The 20,937-nt window shown below is 41.9% G+C and overlaps 2 protein-coding genes across 8 annotated transcripts in view; both read left to right on the plus strand.

Moving 5' to 3' along the window:
• LOC135208794 (ATP-dependent RNA helicase DDX3X-like) overlaps positions 1-4,307 on the plus strand; it is a 73,188-nt gene extending 68,881 nt beyond the window's left edge. For all 7 annotated transcript variants that reach the window (XR_010313218.1, XR_010313219.1, XM_064241321.1 and 4 more), the window contains one exon: positions 905-4,307. Coding sequence is in view for 5 of the 7 variants with exons in the window: in XM_064241321.1 (XP_064097391.1) it covers positions 905-1,014 (110 nt within the window). In the remaining 2 variants the exon portion in view is untranslated. The remainder of the gene's footprint in view (positions 1-904) is intronic.
• Positions 4,308-13,357: 9,050 nt separating this feature from the next.
• LOC135208359 (uncharacterized) lies at positions 13,358-15,029 on the plus strand. The gene is made up of 2 exons (XM_064240461.1): positions 13,358-13,823; positions 14,023-15,029. Exons 1-2 carry the CDS (start codon positions 13,358-13,360, stop codon positions 15,027-15,029), a joined length of 1,473 nt encoding a protein of 490 aa, XP_064096531.1.
• Positions 15,030-20,937: the final 5,908 nt, after the last annotated feature.

Raw genomic sequence — 20,937 nt, forward strand, 5'->3', positions numbered from 1 at the left:
GTTAGAGGTGAATTTTGCTTAGCGTTGGGCCCCCAGGAATGGAACCCCTGCCGTTAAACGGGGCTGCCTGTAATTATCAAAAAATGGCCTATTTTGTTAGTTAAAACTCAAGAAAAACTCACTAAAAATTTCTGTACTTTGTTTTTTTTAAAGTTTTATCACAAAAAAAAAGTCACGAGTTAGAGGGGTATGTGGGTGGCTTCACATGTCTCGTGACCAAGCACAGATGCCAATAGCCCCTTGTGTACACAATTATTTTAAACTTTACTGGTTTCCTGCTGGCACTAAGTATTTATCCTAACAAACCTCAGGTTTGTTAGTTATAAAAAATACAAATTGGTTAAAAAATTTTCATTTTTAATAATGAAGTTAAAAAAAAATTAAAGGGATTTGTGGATATTATTTCTATTAGAAAAATACAGCGAATAGGCGAATTTCCTGCAAATAATGGGGGGATATGTTCCAGAGAAAAATCTGCGAATGCATGAGTCCGCAAATTCGAAGAATGCTAATTCGGGGGTACACTGTATAACTAATGTAATTAGAAAATAGCACTAGGGGCGAAAGTGGAAATTTTAGGAGCACACGTTGTTGTAGCTAAATATGTTGTGGAAGGAGCCCTTGTTTTTGTAACTATGAAGAGAAAATTGAGTATTGTTTACAAGATATGTGAAGACACTAAAAATTTGAGTAGAAATTACTTTTCAGAACTATAACTAATTCAATAAGAATTTAGAAGAAATTATTGTTCAGAAGTACAACTAGAAAATATTTTTGATAACGGAAATCTAATGTCAGTTCTTCCAATGTAAAATAGCGTACAATTTATTCAGTTTTAACCATAAATATCGAGATATTTTTTCAACATTGCCACTTAATTAATGATTGGTATTTTACTTTGCAGCTGCCCCTCATTTCAACCACTATGGGAGCTATGGAGGCTTCAGCGGAAATAGTGGTTATAACAACTACAACACTTCCGGGGCCTCAGGGACTGATTGGTGGGGTAACTGAGCGCTGGTAGCGGGAGCTTGGGCACCTTGCCACCTTGTGCAAAACTTGTTATATCTGGGACCCTACAATTAGTGGAAGTGCAGTGTTTGCTTTTCTTAGTTTAGTTGGGGGAAGTGTAACTACCACCTCCTCCCACTTGTTAGTTTGTAAGGTCATTTTTGCCTTCCCCCGGCAAGAAGTGTTTGTTGATTCCGTATACTTTACAGACCGTAAGTGAAACTTTCAGTGAAAATATGCTTGAAGCTGGATACCATTATCATTTGTTATTTTTATTACTTATAATTCTTTTCACTGACAGACATTTTCCCATCATAGTGTAATTGTCTACTTGATATATTGACATAATTTTTCCATGAATAGTGTTTCATATACTCGTCCCCAGAAACAAGTGACCACAAAGTGGCATAGAAAAAGTTTCAGCAGCAGTCAAACTTTTAAGTGTTGTCAATGTCCAAACCCTGCTGACTGTTTATGAAGATAATGAACCACAATATTGCGGGGTTCTCCTTAAGCTTGAAATTTTCTTATGTCACAAGCTTGGAACTTTGTCTTGAATATGTTGACCTTGACCGAAGAAGGCTCTGTCTTGATGTTAACTGCTAGAAAATCTGCATCACAAACCAAATAGGACTTTATTTTGAAAAAGGACTTTTATATTTTATATCTTATTTTTGTGTGTGTGACTTTGCAATCAAGAGGAGGGCCTCAAAATAATAATAGTATGGTCCCGCCTCTTATCCATTTTCATGGGTATAGAATAACCATGATCTACTGTGTAGCACTGAGGATTGTAAGCCCTTTTTAATATAATACATTATAATTTTTTTCTTTCTGATGTAAAGGTGATGATGTAGAGACAGGTCAGATGTGTAACATTGTTTTACAATCCCTTTGATCCTAACTGCCAAGGTTGGCTGCTGTTAACTTTTGTGTCTGGATATTTAAATGTAGCGGTGGTGTTGCTGGGTGAGATCAGAATGAACCTCTGCATCTATTGTAGTGGAGGAGAAGAGGAAAAAGTAATAAGAATATTGTAATTTAAGTAAGAAATCATTGGACCACCCAGGCAACAGCAACGTACACACTGTTGCGTTCATTAAGGTATTATAATATGTAGACTTCTGTAGCATGGCTTTTGGGAAGTTTGAGTATTTGATATTTTGCCGTCCCTTTTGATTGTAGCATTGAGGAAGCCTCTGGAGCAGCTGTGATGAATATCACTCAAAAAAATGATGGCTCAGAAGAAAAATTTGAGTAACAAAATAACCTGTCAGAATTACATTTGAATTTAGCCCAAATATATACTGTTATGTTGTTCTTTATTTATATTTATATAAGTAGATTAAATATTTAGAGGATTGATTCCTCAAGAGGCTCTGCATGGATATGTCTATGTCTCTCCTTCTGGTTTTGAAGACCCCACTAGTTTTTACTTTAGTTTGGTTGGATTTGGGTGCTGGTTGCAGCATCCTCTACACAGTAGCGGCCAGAGCCGCAACACATGGCCGCAGCATCACTCAAGCCTGGTCTCATGAAGGCAGTGGCTAGCATGTTGCAGTAATGATCCATCCCTGAGTCATACAAATCACCTGATTCATCTCAGGGCTTAGGCTTATCCAGTGTTCGACAAATGTGTTCTGTCTGGTGATGTCACAGACTGGGCAGGGAGGCATCGCTGAGAGAAGTACCAGCGGTGTATTAATGCATCTCTTTACTATAATTATATTGTGGCACATTGCAGCCTTCTTAGGTGTTAAGTCAAACTGCTTGTAAATTACAAGAAGGCCATGTGTACCTGTATTATTCACTTTGGCGAACACTGCCGTTATTACTGTGATATAGTTTGTTGCCCGCGACGAGGCGGGTTATTGGGTGCGGGGCCAGGTTTGGGTTGTGGCAGAGAACGCCCCCGGCAGAGGGCTGCCAGCTCTTCCCTGGCATAAGCTAGCAGGGTTGAAGCAGCATGTACTGATAGCAGTCAAGGTACAGCCCACATTCCACTTTTATCATCATATCCTCCACAAATGGTTATAGTTATATAATTTTTTGTAATCTCAGTCATAGTCTGAGCATTGCCAAAGATATGTTAGTTTGTATGTTCATGTACAAATGTCTTTATTTAGTGATCCATATTTGTTATTGTAGATGATGCTGCATAAGCAGACACTGCTTATGCTCCCTCAGACTAACTCTAGTCGGTGATGGCGCACTGTTCCTTTTTTATAAAACAAGCAGGAGTGTGTGTGAGTGCAGTAAGAATTTGGCTCCTGGTTCCTAGTGAACAAAATGAGTGCCCTTAGATCTGACTGTTAGGGCATTTTCCCAAGCTAATGTTTCTGCTCCTTGTAACACGGTGCTAGAATTAACTGTTTTATCCAGGAGCTTTTGATCAGGTACAAAGTTAGCACAATGATCTGTTAGAGATATTTACTGTGTTCAAAACTAATCTGGTGATTTTTTTTTTTTTTCATTTTAAGTATAAGCACAGCTCCTGCAGTGGGATGCTGCATTGCATTGTTAGCTAGGGTATACAGTATGAATATACATAATAAATTGTGCAAAATTTTAACTGCTCATGGTACAATGATTTGTAGGTGTGTACAGATGTGGATTTTATGTAACTTGCTTGTTGGTTATTAGCCAAATGAATATTATAGTTATGATTATATATGTAGAATTATTGAACCAACATGAATGTCACTTTTTGAAATGTGTGGATATATAGGCAACTCACAAATGGGTTGCATTGTTCTCTTGCAACTGCTGTCAACCACCACAAACCAATCAATACTTCAGCTTTAATGGTATAACAACAATAGTAGTCCCAAAAGAGACTTGTGTAATATCTGTTATACTGCTATTTTGGCTTGGTTGTCAGCAGTGGTAGAAGGGAGCCGAGAGGGATCTTAAACTTTCCACCAAGGAAGAGCAATGTCATCTTCCGGGCCCTGCGAGAGCTTTAATCATTATTAGCTCTTCCGGGAGGGTCAGGAAGTGGTCCTCATCATTTCCCATGGAAAGAAAAGTGTACCTAAAATATTGGGGAAATATACTGGGGGGTCTCTGCGCCAGATATTGTGTAGATAAAATGTACTGTCTTTTTATACAAGATTATGAAATATTTTTTATTTCTCTCATTTCTAGAAATTAAGGAGAGATTCACATTGATAGGGATGGCAAATTACAGTCTACTACTATACTATTATTATATTCACTCTGGCATTTAGAACATTTATGAACTAGAAAAATGTATTCAAAGCTTTATCAAAGTCAAATAAAAATTGTAAAATAAATTGTGTATTTAGTCCTTTTGGTAATAATTGTGCAATGAATGTTTCAGTGATTTAGATGGCTCATGAGGGAAGGGAAAGGCACTGAAGATCAATTTGATTGATTGTAGAATGGTGTGGACAACGGGAAAATTTGTTATATATCATATAGATTTGTCGGCATTAGGCCAGCAATGTAAGGCTGGTGAAAACTGAATCAAGTCAATAATACATTACTTCAGTTGTCACTAATGAAACTAGAGAATTTTGAATGCCCATCCAACAAATGACAAATATTTTATATTCAACAATCGAGAATTACTCATTTCCATACACAGCAACTAAAGGAATGTATACTATCCAATTGTTTATTTGTTTAGATGGAATTTTGATTAATTTCTCCCCCAAAAACCAGGTATGGGAAGTAAAGGCCTATAAATTTGTTTAAAAAATTCCATATAACAAGGGACAACATTAGCTAATTAAATTGACCAAACTGAGAACTTGACCAATGTACCTAGGTTAATCAAATTAGACTTGAACTAGAAAAACATTGGTGACTATTATAAGATTTGAACGTCCTCTACAAGCTATAATTGTGGAAAACAAAATATAAATTGTGAGCAAGCATGCTAAAATTAAATGTACTACATTACAATTTTAAGGAGATATTTCTCCGTTGGTAAATAACAATTTAAATAAACTTACTCAACCTGTGATCAAACTCACTCACCACTGGTACACATACCTGTTAAGTACTAACTACATACATGCACAAAGTAAAGGTGGTTTTGGGTGGTGCATAACATCCCTATGGTTAAGACATCGTAAGCCCCGCAGGTTTGTTTGTATAGTTGGGAAAAATATAATTTACTTTAAAAAACTGTGATTTGTTCCTACACTATATACAAACCTTTAGCCCTTTACATTAGGAGGACACGAATTGGTGGGAGGAATCTAAGGCATCATCTAGAACTGACTGGAGTTCAGTACACCTGGGCGATTCTTCATGGTTGCAAGAGCGAGGAAGAGTGCCGTACTTCTGACAGCTTGACTGGAGTATAGGAGCTACATGATCAAGAGTCAGACTTCGAGGCATTTTAAAAATGAGTAAGGGATCGTAACTCGTCTGAAAAAGGGGCTGGGAAGAGTATTTAGAGTCGGAGGCCTTAATGCAAAGTTCTGGGAAAGGTTCGCATTATTGCCAGTCTCCTTCCTCCCCTTGCTAGAAAAATAGAAAGGAAACTTGATGTGTAGGCTTATTGCATCAAATGGCCAACCAGCAAGTGTAAGTGCGACTCCTCTCTTCAACCAGGACAGGAATGGGGAGGGCCAATCACTCGCGCACCCCTCTCACCTCTAGAACTGCACACCATAGGTGAGAGGCCCTAAGGGCCTACCCAAAGAAAGACATAAATGAGGTCCTAATGAGACCACAACTAGCTTCCAGTCCGACATTCTTTGGAGTGATGAAAGTACCAAGCCACTTGCACTGTTCGCTCTCTGAGAAGCATATTTTCGACATAGCCACCCGCATAGGAGTTCCTCACAATCTGAGGAAGACGTCATTAGACACTTCTACATTGGACATCAGCAGTGGAGAAGGGAATCAACATTCAATGAAGGATGTCGATCCTCCCAAGAAACAGCAACGCACCAATAGGACAAAGTAATGATTGATCTGGATCAACAAATACAAAGTCCAAAAATCAGGAGGTCACGAAGGATTCGCACTCATGAAGAGATGCTGAATGATTGCACATGATATCCACCTTTTGAAGGATGATAATGAGGACGAACTATGCAATACGTCTATCTTCTTCGCCATGTCTGATGACTCTCACTAGGTATGTGCACGCTAGACGGGAGTCAAATGCCTTCTAGGGACTGAGGTCCCTGTGATGGCAAGACAGATAAGTTTCTCATTAGTAGTTGAATCTCATCTATGGAGAAACAATACTACTTTATTGAATAACTAAGGCAAATGTGGACCTACATCCTCACAGTTGAATTGAAGAGAAGCGAACTCTCACGATTCTGATCAGAGAAAAAGTCCTGTCAATGACACCAACCAGTGAAGACGGCTCTAATATGTGGCATGTCACAAAGGACCAAAGAAGTTATTCTGCCATTTCATTGCTGCTCGGTGAGAAAGACTATGCTTGCAATGAAGGCGCAAAGTCTTTAGTTGTGAAAACAGGTATTGCACTGCCTCAAAAACTACTGCTTGTGGGTTGGATCAGGGAGGGACTATTCTATTTACCCTGGAAGCAGAGCCAGTTGGGCGGCGAACAAGTGAATTCTTACGTTATTCATCTACAATTTGAGATGAACAATGAGTAATTGATCACCTCATGAATTAGAAGAGTGTATATTAGAGGGCCGATGGAGTAGAAGACTATAGACTTCTGTTATACTGTGGGGAAATCAGGATAATGAGTCTAATGAGACTTCTCTGTCTGAAAATTCTCACACTGACAAATGTGTAGTAAAAGACATGAACCTTATGCGAGGATTCCAAGCCAACCTGAGACCTAAATGCCTGTGATGGCTGGGCAGACAGATTCGAATTAGTAGTTAACCATTGACAGAGGAGAAGCAATACTAAGATGAACAGAATTTCGGAGAAAGCAGAACTCTGCCCCTCGCTCAACTCTGTAAATTGAGTTACCTGTTTGTACATTTTTGGAAATTCAAAAAAAGCCATAACACTTCGAGAACACCAGAAATTCCAAGGAATACAATCGTTCAGCGAGACTCCCGATTCTTGTAATGACAGTTATTGGGAATATGCTGGAATGCATTCAGCTTAGAGAACTATCCAGTGCAATAGAGGTACACTTAAGTACCTGGATGTTAACCAAAACGAGAAGGAAAGAAACACTTGTTCGGTGATAATGCCAGCCCTGTGTTGGTGTTGGTAAACACCACCACTAGTTGTCTCAAAATCAAAACAGGAAGAACTAACTTACAGGTATGCGCCTATTGCTCAGACAGTGCAACTGTTAACAGCCACATCGCGAGGAGAATATACTAGTATATTTGTAGGTTCCTATTAACTGAGCGCCAGCCTAATTCTTCTTCATTCGAGAGACAAGAATAAGGACTAAAAACAGACTTCCTTCATTCTCTAATGAAGAGAGTAAAGGTGAAGCTGTCCTGAAGGGAGGCTTCTACGACAATTACAGAAAGCCAAGACGACTAGATCATGCCGATCTGGTTGTTCAAACTTCTCGGCACTTATCCATCCTGAACAGATTGAGCATATGTTCGGTGTGATCCTAAGATTGAACCAGGAAACAGTCTCTCGTATTTGAACTCGGGAGTAGGTCCCGTACAGTCCCTCTCATTCCCTTGCTCATTCTGGTGTAATCCAGGAAGAGGGAACAAAAAAAAAAATAAATAAATAAATAAATAGGATTGACTGTTCTTGCCTGCTCTTCTTTGAGCTTGCGGTGTTCCCATTCTGCCAAACTAAGCATTTTTCCTACAACTACATATTTTGTTTGCACGAACTCGAGCAAAAGTTGAGCGGAGTCAAATGCGACGAAAGTTGGCGAGAACCTCACGGAGAGGACTACACAGAGAACCTTCTCGCAGCTCCTCCAGATGCCTTGTCCTGAGGGACAGCGACATCAACCTTTGCACCTGAAGAATGCTATTCCTGGTTTTTACAGGTACGTCTGAGCCACCAACGTGGCTTGGTAACTTCTCTCATCCTGTGCCACTGTCATGACAAAGGCTACCCATCACTGACTGTGGGTGCACAATCCCCCTTTGGTGACCGTACACTCGGAAACTTGTGAACGAGTACCCAACACTGCCTCGGTTCCCTGAGTGCCTTTAAAACCAGAGACAGAAAAATGAACTTGGGTCCTCCCCCAGGGCAAGATGCAGACCCTTGGAAGTCTCGAGTCGAGACTTCTTATGGACCAAGGAAAGGACCAAGGTAGCTACCTTCCTTTTCTTGGGCCGGGAAGCCTTCGAACAGGGAGGTAAGGAGACATCATATGACGAAGACGATGACCCCTGTGAAACTCGAAGCAACATGGGAAAGGAGGGTGCTTTGCCATGGCAAGGAACTGCACTGATCAAGAGCAGAGTTTTCATTCAGTAGAAAAGCTTGGCAGCAGAACTGGCCAGCCAAGCAGAGTCGAGTGAGCTGGGCAGATCACCACCACATAATTACAAGTGGTAATCGTCAGCAAAGAACTATTGCTTCTTCCCAATTAATTGTTCTTCAAACCCGAAGCTCGAGGAAGAATAAAAAATAATTCTGTGTCTGTTATCCTACGTGTTCGGAACCAATGATCCAAGACACGAGGACGGTACTTGACCATTCCATGTACATGGTGTTGGCATGCAATACCAAGCTATGCATAAACCCAAACCAGACTGAAGAGCAAACTAATCTATACTGGTAAAGACTTGTCATGCTATCCAAATAAGCCTTGCCTCGCCCAGGGGTATTCCGCAAAATTATGAAGCTAAGCACTCGGAGAGCGCCAGAAAAAACAAGGGATCCAGGCACTTGGCGAGACTACCAATTATAGTAATAACAATTATCAGGAATTTTCGTCTCACCCGAGTGTTTGCAGATCATATAAAACGATAACACTAAGAGAGTACCAGAAATTCCAGAGTTTAAGCATTCGGCAAGACTCCCTAGGTTAGGATAGCCAACATGAAGAGTTATTCAACCACCTACTGCTGTAATCTATTATCGTTCACTGTTAGCCTGTAAACGAAAATACTATGATTAAAAAAGGATACAGGCAGTACCTGGTTATCAGCGATCCGGTTTATGGGGCTTGTCTAGCACCATAAAATCGGCAATTTATGGCGCCAAAATGGAACAAGTTCCGGTTACTGGCGCTATAAGGGTTCTTATGGCACACCATAAGGGTGCTTATAGTGCCGATAACTGGTTATCAGCAGCATAAGCGCCATTATGGCGCCATAAATCACCGAGTTTGGGTTAATGGCAGTTTTCGCTTATCAGCACACCTCTGGGAACAGAACCCCCACCAATAGCCGGGGACTGCCTGTACTCTTCTTGCATCCAAGGGCACTGCACTTTGAAATAAGAGGAGATCCCTCAAACATCAAAACCACAACCCCCATTCTTTGCCCAATAAGCTAGCGACAAGGGCAAAGGAAAAGAGGGAATACCAGGAGAAAAACCAAGGGCAAACTTCTGTATTCCCTCTCAGCAATTCCCCAAAGCATAAGCATTAATGTCAAGTAAATATACTGGTCTGCCCTGACATTAAAGGGTGAAAATAAGTGCTAAGGGTGTAGATACAGTGTTTCCCCCGTATGGGGATGTGTACCAGAAGTCCCTCCCCCACCGAGAATACCTAGAATCTGCGAATAATTGAAACCCCTATAAAAACACTTAAAACTGCCTTTTTTGTTAGTTAAAACTCAAGAAAACCCCACTAAAAGTGTTTATATTTATTTTTTTTAAGTTTTATCACAAAAAGTACATTTTATGAAATTGATAAAAAACAGGAATTTGTGGAGATTTCTCATAGCAAATACTGCAACTAGGCGAATTTTCACGTATAATGGGGGTACCTGTTCCAGAGAAAAATCCGCGAGTATGTGAGTCCGCAAATACGTAAGTCTGCAAATCTAGAGCGCGAATACAGGGGGTTCATTGTATATATACCCTTGCCGCCAACCCGTAACACATAAAGGGGAGAGGCAGCTTGCAATGCTATCAGAAGAAGTGGGTTTGTTGGGTTTGTATATTAATTATTAAAGCCAATAAATTATTAATATCAAACACAGTAAGTACATTCAAAATATTGAAAGCAATAAAAGAAAGTCTACCAGGAATTCGGGATTAACGGCTAGTCAGCAAGAGCTCACAAACATAAATCTTCAATGGAAGACGGCCGAAAGCAAAGAGGAGTGCTTACATCCGGGCAGGCAGGTCTACCTGCCTACCAGACGGTAGCTACTGCCTAAACACCTTGTTCAAGAATATAACAGTTATGTTCCAGCTTTGCTGTACAGTAACTCCTATTGTAAAGGACCAAGGATTTGTATAGTCTAGGAACAAAAGAAGCAGTAGTGTACAAGCAAGGAATACCATACTAGTAATAACACAATATTTGAAAGTAAATATTATTTTTCTTAACTATACAAACCCGAGGTCCTTTACATTAGGCATTACTTTCAGTGTAGGTTAGGATACAGCCATTAAATTCTTGAACAAGGTGGTTAAGCAGTAACTACTGTCTGGTAGGTGGGTAGGGCCACCTGCCCAGATGTAAACACTCCACTTTGCCTTGCAGCGCAGGTTTCAGATTGAGGGGTGGCATGAGGTGGGCATTAATGTAAAGGTCCTCAGGTTTGTATAGTTAGGAAAAATACAATTTACTTTCAAAAATTGTGATTTGTTCCTACACGGGAGGAATGAGTGAGCCTTCTAGAATTGACTGGACTTCTGCACACCTGGGCTATTCCTCCTGGTCGAAAAGTGAGGAGTGCCCTGCCTCTGACAACTTGATCGAAGTATAGGAGCTGCATGATCAAGATTCATACTTCTGGGCATTTTAGAAATGAGCGTGGAATCGTAACTCATCTAAAAATGGGCTGGGCAGAATATTTAGAGTTGGAGGCATTAATGTAAAGTTCTGGAAAGGGTTTGCATTATTGCCAGTCTCCTTCCTCCCCTTGCTAGAGGAAGGAGTGGGATTGCTTCTACGATTCTGATAAGAAAAATAGAGAGGAAGCTCGATGTGCAAGCTTACCGCATCAATCGCCTGACCAACCAGTGTAAGTTTGTGTCCTATCCTCAACTTGAAGGAAGAGTAGAAGGACGAGGAGTGGAAGGTGGAGAGGCCAGTCTCTCTTGCACCCTTCTTACTCTAGAACCACACACCATAGGCGAGATGCAACTTGTCCACTTGAAGGACCCAGGTAAGCAAACACAACTTGTGAGCAACCACCACCAGTCCAAAGAAAAGAGGTTCCGAGGACTTGTGGGCAGACCCGAAGGAAGAAAGATATAAATATGGTCACAATGAGACTTCATCTATCTTCCTGTCTGACATATTCTTCGGAGTGATGAAATGTATCCAGCCACTGGAAGTATCCAACTGCAGAGAAGTTTCTCATGATCTCGTAAGACTCGGAGAATGACATGTCATTGGAGACTTCTGCATTGGCAGTCTGCAGTGGATGAAAGCATCGACACTCAATGAAGGGTGTCAATCCTTCATAGGTACAGCAACACACCAATAGGTCAAAGTAATGCGTAATCTGGATCACCCAATACAAAGTCCACAGCGCAGGAGATCACGAAGGACTCAGACTCGTCAACAGATGCCGACTGATTGCGCTGCCTCGCATCCGAGACATAGTCACAACATGACACCAGCCTTTTGAAGGGTGATGCTGAGAACAACCATACATATCGTCTATCTTGTTCGCCAACGATGTTGAGAGACGAGGTGATGATTCTTGTGAGGCATGTGAACATTAGACGAGAGTCAAGTGCCTTCTACAGACGGAGGTCTCTGTGATGGCAAGACAGAAGTTTCTCATCAGCAGTTGAATCCCAACCAAGGAGAAACAATACTATATTACCTAGTGAATGACTAAGGTGAATGTGGACCCACGTCTTCACAGTTGAATCGCAAGAAGTAAACTCTCATGATTCTTATAATAGAAAAAGTCCCATCATTGACACCAACCAGTGAAGATGGCTCTAATCCCTGTTGTTTTACATAGGACAGAAAAAGTTATTCTGTTATTTTATTGCTGCTCAGCGAGAAAGTCAGAGCTTGTAATGAAGGCGAAGAGTCTTCCAGTAATTAAAACACAAGGATTGTGCTGCCTGAAGAACTGCTTCTTGTGGGTTGGATCAGGGAGAAAGCTTCCATTTACTTTGGAAGCAGAGCTAGTTGGGCAGGGAACAAGCAAAGTCTTCCATTCTTCATTTACAATTCGGGGTGAACAAAGAATAATTGAACACCTTACAAATTAGGAAATGTACATGAGAAGACAAAACTCAAATTGTCTGAAGAAAATCATTGTGTGTCCTCGCAGCGGCCGATGGGGCAGGTGCGATGGAACAGAAGACTAGGCTAATGACTTCTATTATACCAAGGGGTAAACATGATACGTAATGGCCAATGTGGTGCAGGAGAGATCGGCATTATGTGAGAGTTCTGAGCCAACCAGAGACCTAAGTCTGTGATTGCTGGGCAGAGATTCGAATTGGCAGTCAATCCTCGACAGAGGAGAAACAATACCAACCCGAAAAGAATCTCGGAGAGCGAGCAGTACCGAGGCAGAGCCATATGCTACTCACTCGACTCCTTATACTGAGTTGCCTGGTACTGCATTCCATGATGGAATCTGTTTGGCTAGAACCATCAAGCCCAAACAAAAATATACTCGGGTGTCTGCATTTTAACCGAAATGGGAGGGAAGAAAACCCTCTTGTTTGGTGATAATGCAAATGCTGTGGTCTTGTTGGGAAACAATACCACTAGTTATCTCAGAATCAAAACTGGTAACTCTTGGGAGGCCTGAAAGGCTGTCCTGAGTTTCAGGTTAATTAAGAGAACTAGATGCATACCCCCTCCCAAGGATAGAGGATATGGTGCATGACCTTGCAAAATATAAGGTGTTCTCCACATTTGACTTAAAGAGTGCATATCACCAAATCAGCATTAAAGAGAGTGAGAGGAAGTACACTGCTTTTGAGGGTGCAGGGAAATTGTTTCAGTTTTGTAGGATTCCATTTGGTGTCACGAATGGTGTAGCTGCTTTCCAAAGAGCTATGGATAAACTAGTTGAAGATGAGAACCTCAAAGATACTTTTCCATATCTAGATAATATTACTGTAGGTGGATTAACTCAGGCTGAACATGATGAAAACGTTCAAAAAGTTCTTGGATGTGGTTCAGAAACGGAAGATCACCCTAAATGAAGTGAAATCGGTTGTGTCTGTTCCTACAATCAATGTTCTAGGGTATTGTGTCGGTAATAATGTGATAAAGCCTGACCCTGACAGATTACGTCCCCTTCAAGAATTACCGCCTCCCACAAATATGGGGTCTCTGCGAAGAGCTCAAGGGTTGTTTGCATATTATGCCAAATGGATCCCTCGTTTTTCTGATATGATTCATCCCTTAGTGAACACAAAAACTTTTCCACTGAGTGAGCCAGCACTAGCTGCTTTTAACTCCTTAAAAAAACAACTTATGGATGTTTCACTACGGTCTGTGGATGAGAGCCTTCCCTTTGTTGTGGAGTGTGATGCTTCGGAAGTTGCTGTTTCAGCAGTCTTAAACCAGGGTGACCGGCCGGTAGCTTTCATGTCAAGAACGCTCCAGGGTAGTGAGTTGCATTATCCAGCAGTGGAAAAGGAGGCTACCGCTATTATTGAAGCTGTTCGCAAGTGGAGCCATTTCTTAGCAAGACGACATTTTACTCTGATTACTGATCAGCAATCCGTGATGTTCATGTTAAACAGCAGGAAGAGAACTAAAAGAATAACAAGATACAAGAGTGGAGGTTGGAGCTGGCATCGTACAGCTATACCATACAGTATCGTCCTGGGAAACAGAATATTGCACCGGACACCCTGACTCGTGCCTATTGTTGTTCTATTTCTTTAATGTCGAATCTCACTGACATCCACGAGAACCTCTGCCATCCTGGGGTCACTCGTCTTTTGCACTTTGTGCGATCTAAAAACCTCCCTTTTCAACAGATGACGTGAAAAGAGTGTGTGCTTCCTGTAAAATCTGTGCACGACAAAAACCGCAATTCCATCATCCAGGAAAAGGAGTCCTCATAAAGGCCACCCAGCCAATGGAACGTCTTAGTATTGATTTCAAGGGGCCTCTGCCCTCTACCACGAACAACAAGTACATTCTTACGGTTATTGACGAGTATTCACGTTTCCCCTTTGTGTTTCCCTGTCCAAACATGCATTCTAAAACAGTGATCAAATGTCTTGAATCTATCTTTAGCCTTTGTGGAATGCCTAGTTTTATTCATTCAGATCAAAGGTCCTTCTTTCATGTCCCAGGAACTGAAAATGTACCTTTCTCAGAAAGGGGTTGCAACAAGCAAAACAACACTTATCATCCGATGGGGAACGGCCAGGTTGAGAGATACAATGGTATTATTTGGGAATCTATTCTTTTAATACTTGAAACTCGTAACTTGAAGACTCAACACTGGGAGATAGTACTTCCTGAGGTTTTGCATTCAGTTAGGTCGCTCTTATGTACAGCAACCAATGAAACCCCTCATGAACGTTTCTTTAGGTTTCAGCGACGCTCTAGTCTTGGAAATACATTACCATCATGGCTTTTGACTCCTGGACCCGTACTATTGCGACGACATGTTAGGTCTAGCAAACATGAACCGTTAACTGATCAGGTTCAACTCATGAATGCAAACCCAATGTATGCAAATGTCAAATATCCAGACGGAAGAGAATCAACTGTGTCTACTCGTGACTTAGCTCCAAGTCCTGAGGGTGCAATGATTCCTGTACACCAGGTTGAATCGTTAAGAGAGATGGAGTCCCCAAATACACCTGGAGTGCAGGATGCACAAACTCATGTTACACCTGAAGTGCAGGATGCACAAACTCATGACAGTTCACAAACTAATGATAGCCGTGATTCTCATGTGCCCAGTGAGCCCACTGAGCTAAGAAGATCCACTCGTGTGTCAAGACCTCCTGATCGCTACGGATGGGATTAAACCAATACATTTGTTTAGTTTAACAGTGAAATTTTCTAGGAGGGGAGAATGTAGTATTATTATTTGTGGTAGGTCCTAGATATCAAACTATTTCTTTATGTTGTTTTCTAATGTTAATGTTTTGTAGCATGATTGTCATAACTTATGTGCTTGTGTTCATGTGTGCATGAATATTGATAGTTATTGTCTGTTTTTCTGTTACAGATGTGGTAGTTTGGTAATGTGTTGAATGAAGCTTGGAATCTGTCACCAAGTGTTTACTTTCATTACACTAGTCATCTCAGTCACACACCAGAAGAATTAACTTACAGAGATGCACCTACTACTTGGACGATGCAACTGATAACATAAGCATGTCATGAGAGAAATATGCTAGCATACATATTTGTAGGTTCCTGTAAATCGCTCTCAAGCCTAATTCTTCTTCATTCAAGGGACAAGAATAAGGACTGGAAGCAGACCTTCAATCTCTAATGAAGAAAGTGAAGGTGAAGTTGTCCCAAAAGCAGACTTCTACAGTGATAACAGGATACCGGAGACGACTAGTTCAAGCCAAATTGGTTGCTCCCAAAACAGTAGCACTGGAGAGGCGTTCAAACCTCTCAGTGCTATCCATCCTGGACAGATTGACATATGTTCGGCAAGATTCTAAGCTGGAGCCAAAAACATAGTCTCTCAGGTTCGAACTCTGAGAAGTAGACTTAATAGAATTCCTATTATTTCCTTGTTCATTCCAGTATAACCAAGAAGTAGAGGGAAAAAGAAGGGGAGAATTGACTGTTCTTGCCCACACTTCTCTGAACTTGCGATTTTCTCACTGTTAAACGAAGCATTCATTTCCTACAAACATTTCGTTCGCGCAAACGCAAGTGAAAGTTGACAGGAGTTAAATGCAGTAAAAGCTGGCAAGAACTTGCCACGTCTTGCTAGGCATCTATCTTCTTCGTGATCAAACCTCTCAAAGAGGACTACACAGAGGGCCTCCTCCTATCTCCTACAGATGCCTTGTCCTAAGGAACGGTGACATTAATCTTGGCCCCTGGCTTTCACAGGTGGGTTTGAGCCACCAATGCGGCTTGGTCCCTTTTGTCGTCCTGTGCCACTATCATGATGGAGAGAAGACTACCTATCACTGACTGTGGATGTATGACCCCTCTTGGGGGTTGTACACTCAGAGAGCCGTACACAAGTATACCCAACGCAGCCCCGGTTCCATGAGCAGTGCCCTTGGAACCAGAGACAGGAGATCCAACTCCTGGGGCTCCCGAGATGCTATATTTTTGGGAAACCGCCCAGGTTCCCACTCCGGAAGGAGCACTCATAATAGTGAGTGCTCGGTGAGTGTTAGAAATCGTAAAAATTCCCAAGCTCGGCGAGAAAACCTGACTCTTGCTAAACAATAATTGGGCGAGCCTTGTCTCGCTCTGGTACTTGGCAATATGATGAAGCCTAGCACTCGACGAGCGCCAGCAAAACCAAGGGATCCAAGTGCTTAGCGAGACTCCCAATTATTGTAATACTTATCGGGAATGCCCATTGCTCAAGTGTTTGGAAATCACAGAAAACCAAATCACTCTGTGAACACAAGAAATTCCAAGGAATTTAATGGCTTAGCGAGACTCCCGATTTTCATAATAACAGTTACCAGGGATGACTGTCTCGCCCAAGTATTTGGAAATTATAGAAAACCATAATAGTACTCTGAGAATGCCAGAAATTCCAAGGAATTTTAGCATTCAGCAAGATTCCCGGGTATTGTAGTAACATTATCTGGAATTCTCACCTCACCTGAGTGTTTGCAGATCACAGAAGACCAAAACACTCGGAGACTGCTAGAAATTCCAAAGAATTTAAGTATTCAGCGAGACCCCTGAATTTCATCAAATGATCATTGGGGTGAGGCTCCTCCTCAACTCCCGTAGAAATCAAAGAGGAACTGGCTTAAAAACCAGACCTAAATGCAAGCATTTAAGACTGGAATGTGAATACAATTCAACAGAATATACGCTCGAGGCTCCCAAAACACAAGAACCCATAGGGGACTGCGAATTGAAGTCCATCCAAAGGACAGAAAAAGCCAGTCTCCAGATTTGACATAAGATCCTTCCTCAACTTAGTGGATGTACATCCAGTAGGACCCTAAGATCCCTCCAAGAATGTAGCCATAGGAAGTAGAGGGAATAGGTGAGTAAGAGGAAGACTGGACACTCTCACTTGCCTTGCTAGCAAAACTAGCAGGAGAAGCAAGTCACGGGCAGCCATCAACCTGCGGTGATGGCTGCAACATGAGTCTAGGAAAGCGTTATCGTCATGGAGAAAAGCTTTCCCGAGGAGGGTTACGAAACTCTCACACGGCAGGTGAAACGTTCACCGCCACCGAGACCAGTCGATCATGCAAATGTGACCGTCGTCTAGGTAGGGTTGAGCGTGTACCTGACTGGAGAGGGCCGGTACTGTCCTCCGACACGTCCAAGTCCTCGTTAAGGACAAAACCTCTCAAGAGAACCGAATGGGGGACCCCTACCGGTCTCATAGCGTGTACAGTCCCGCGGGACCGTCACATCAACCCTGGGAACCAAGCAATCACTGGCAAGGAGTGAGTCACCTTAGCGACTCACTCCTTTCTCCTATTCCGAGCCTGAGTCGTGACGGTGAGCAGACTCAACGTCACCATCTCTGGATGTACGCAGATCAATAGATTTACGTGTGCTCAGGAAAACTCACGAATGAGCACCCGACACGGAACTAGTCTTAAGGGCAGAACCTCTATGACTAGAAGCAGAAGTGCGAACCAAAGTTTGTGCTTCTACGGCTCCTGACATGCTAGGCCCTGGGGACAGCGTGATGGTTCCTGTTCCTGAAGGAACGGGCTAGCCAAACACCCAACTGCATCCTCAGTTTGAGGAGGCAGACCCTTAGAAGTCCAGTGACGAGACTTCTTAGGGGGAAAGACTACCTTCTCCTTCTTCGGCAGGGAACCTTAGAAGTCGAAGGGGTGGAGGCTGATGAAAAATATGATGATTCTGAAGAGGAAGATGGCGACATTGACAAGCTCTCTTCCTCCTCGACTTCTCCAAATTCTGCAAGACTTCTTCAACAGGATGAGGTATATTTACCAGCAGGAATAGTTATTAATCACAGGGTAGCGGCGAAGGCTTTGTCCAGTGACATAACTCCTTGATAGCAGTGGTAAATGAATATGATTTCCACCAGGGGAACAGTACACACACACAAGGACCAATATCACAGCATGCTACGATTCAGGTACAATTCCAAGGTTAGGATAGTCAACATGAAGAGATATTCAACCATCTACTGCTGTAATAAACTTTCACCACTGTTAGCCTGTAAAAGAGAGAAAATATGATTTAAAAAATTAAGGATACTCCTCTTGCATCCAGGGGCTAGTCAGCAAGAGCTCACAAACATACACCTTCATTGGAAGATGGCTGAATGCGAAGTGGAGTGTTTACATCAAGGCAGGCGGACCTACCCGCCTACCAGATGGTAGCTACTGCGTAACTACCTTGTTCAAGAATTAACGGCTGTATTCCAGCCTATGCTGAAAGAAATTCCTTATGTAAAGGACAGTTCCATGTCAGGCGCTCATTTGCGAGTTTTCCTGAGCACACGTAAATCTATTGATCTGCGTACATCCAGTGGTGGTGACGTTGAGTCTGCTCACCGTCACGACTCAGGCTCGGAATAGGAGAGAGGAGTGAGTCGCTAAGGTGACTCACTCCTTTCCTTACCGTGATTGCTCTCGCGGTGATTGTTCGGTTCCCAGGGTTGATGTGACGGTCCCGCAGGACTGTACACGCTATGAGACCAGTAGGGGTCCCCCATTCGGTTCTCTTGAGAGGTTTTGTCCTTAACGAGGACTTGGACGTGTCGGAGGACAGTACCGGCCCTCTCCAGTCAGGTGCACGCTCAACCCCACCTAGATGACGGTCACATTTGCATGACCGACTGGTCTCGGTGGCGGTGAACGTTTCACCTGCCGTGTGAGAGTTTCATAACCCTCCTCGGGAAAGCTTTTCTCCATGATGATAACGCTTTCCTAGACTCATGTTGTATAATTTGTAGGAACAAACCATCCATCAGAAACTTTTTTTTATAGGAAGCTAGAAACCTGTTGATAAAAAGGTCATTAAATAGAAACATTTATGATACTCAAAAGCATAAATAACATAAACTACAACAAACTGTTTACCTTATGCAATAACCAAGCTAGGCCTAATGGATGGCAAATGGAATTAAAATAGTTCAACACCAGTAACTATCAGAGCTTCATCATGCAAGATAACCTTATTTTGGAAAACTGTGTGAGCTTCATCATGCAAGATAACCTTATTTTGGAAAGTCTACCAGCTGAAATTTTGAACAGTAATGACTACTTAAAAGACAGATTCAAGGGGTCTCCTTGGATGGACTACTAAGTCTTTGAAGCTCCTCTGTCAATTAACATGGAATACCTGTCTATATATCAAACCCATGTGATACCTGAGAATTCTACGAATATTTGGAATTTCTTCATGGTTCAAGTCAATGTCATTCACAATACTTCCAGACGCCTAAAACTTGCCATTAGGTGGAGTGCTTCAGAGAGCTACTAGCTAGATCCATCTTTTAACTCGGCCACAAGTAGTTGCTGTAAACTAAGTTGGTTAGGGTTTCTCCATTTTGCTCCTCCATCTTTCCATCTTCTCTGTCACGATAGGACCTCTTTTGACAATGCAAAAGAATAATGAACATTGTTTGTAATACCTTTAGAGTAGAACTGCACACCTCTCCATTATTGGAACTAAATTATCTAACATGATTGGGCATGCTGGAGCATTCATATCAAACAAGCTCTCAGTACTATGTCCAATCTTGATAGACTAACGACCCTTAAACCACTTAAGGCAAGGTGCATATTAAGGTGGATCTCCTTGGGCAGCTATATACTGATAAATGCAATGTTTTTCCTCCTCTAGCTGGGCTCCACTGGAGGCTACGAGATGATCCTGAATGATATGTTACATTACTATACCACATAAAAACTTTAAAAGGAATATAGCCAAAGATCTCCTCTTCCCCATACCATAAAAAAACTTCCTCTTGAAATGAACACAGAACTGAATTTTACTAATGAAAAGTACTGGCAAATCTGTTAGGGAAGCAAAACTGGAAATAAAAGTAGTCTAATTCAGAGGCTCAAATCTTGATTGCATTGCTTAAAATAGAAGAGTACGCATCTACTGAAGTTTCAGGTGGTATAAAGGCTTGTAGACCCTCTTATAAACACAAGGAACGATTGGTCCATGGACCAATTACAGTAGTAGTATATACAGTAAAGTGGAAAAAATGTTTTTGTTATAATACAATTAAGTTTTTTCATACTTACCTGGCAGATATATATAGCTGTATTTTCTGAAGTCCGACAGAATTTCAAAACTCGTGGCACACACAGTGGGCGGCCAGGTGGTAGTACCCATTCCCGCCGCTGGGAGGCAGATATCAGAACATCATTTTCTATTCATATTTATTAATGCCACTGTCTCCTGAGGGGAGGAGGGTGGGCACTCTAATTATATATATCTGCCAGGTAAGTATGAACAAACTTAATTGTATTATAACAATAACATTTTGTTCATGCAACTTACCTGACAGATATATATATAGCTGAATCCCACCTTCGGATGGTGGGAAGAGACAGAATAGGATTTGTAGGAAACTTAAATTAAGTAGATGATGTACACCTTGGTTCCTCACCTGTTAGCAAAGTAGACTCTGTGATTACTGTCACTTAAGCCTGCTTCCGCTTAATCAGAGTTGCCAGCCAGGTGGAGACCTGTAGTGCTGGTGCGCTCTGGATGCTCTGTCAACGGGGACGTGACCTCAACGTGACAAGACCATCAAGCCA

Source organism: Macrobrachium nipponense, chromosome 35 (assembly GCF_015104395.2).
Source record: "Macrobrachium nipponense isolate FS-2020 chromosome 35, ASM1510439v2, whole genome shotgun sequence".
NCBI lineage: Eukaryota > Metazoa > Arthropoda > Malacostraca > Decapoda > Palaemonidae > Macrobrachium > Macrobrachium nipponense.

Coding starts and splice junctions, on each gene's coding strand:
- LOC135208359 (XM_064240461.1), top strand. CDS start 13,358: ATGGGGTCTCTGCGAAGAGCTCAAGGGTTGTTTGCATATTATGCCAAA. Junction 13,824..14,022: donor AACAAGATACAAGAGTGGAG/GTTGGAGCTGGC, acceptor CCTTTTCAACAG/ATGACGTGAAAAGAGTGTGT.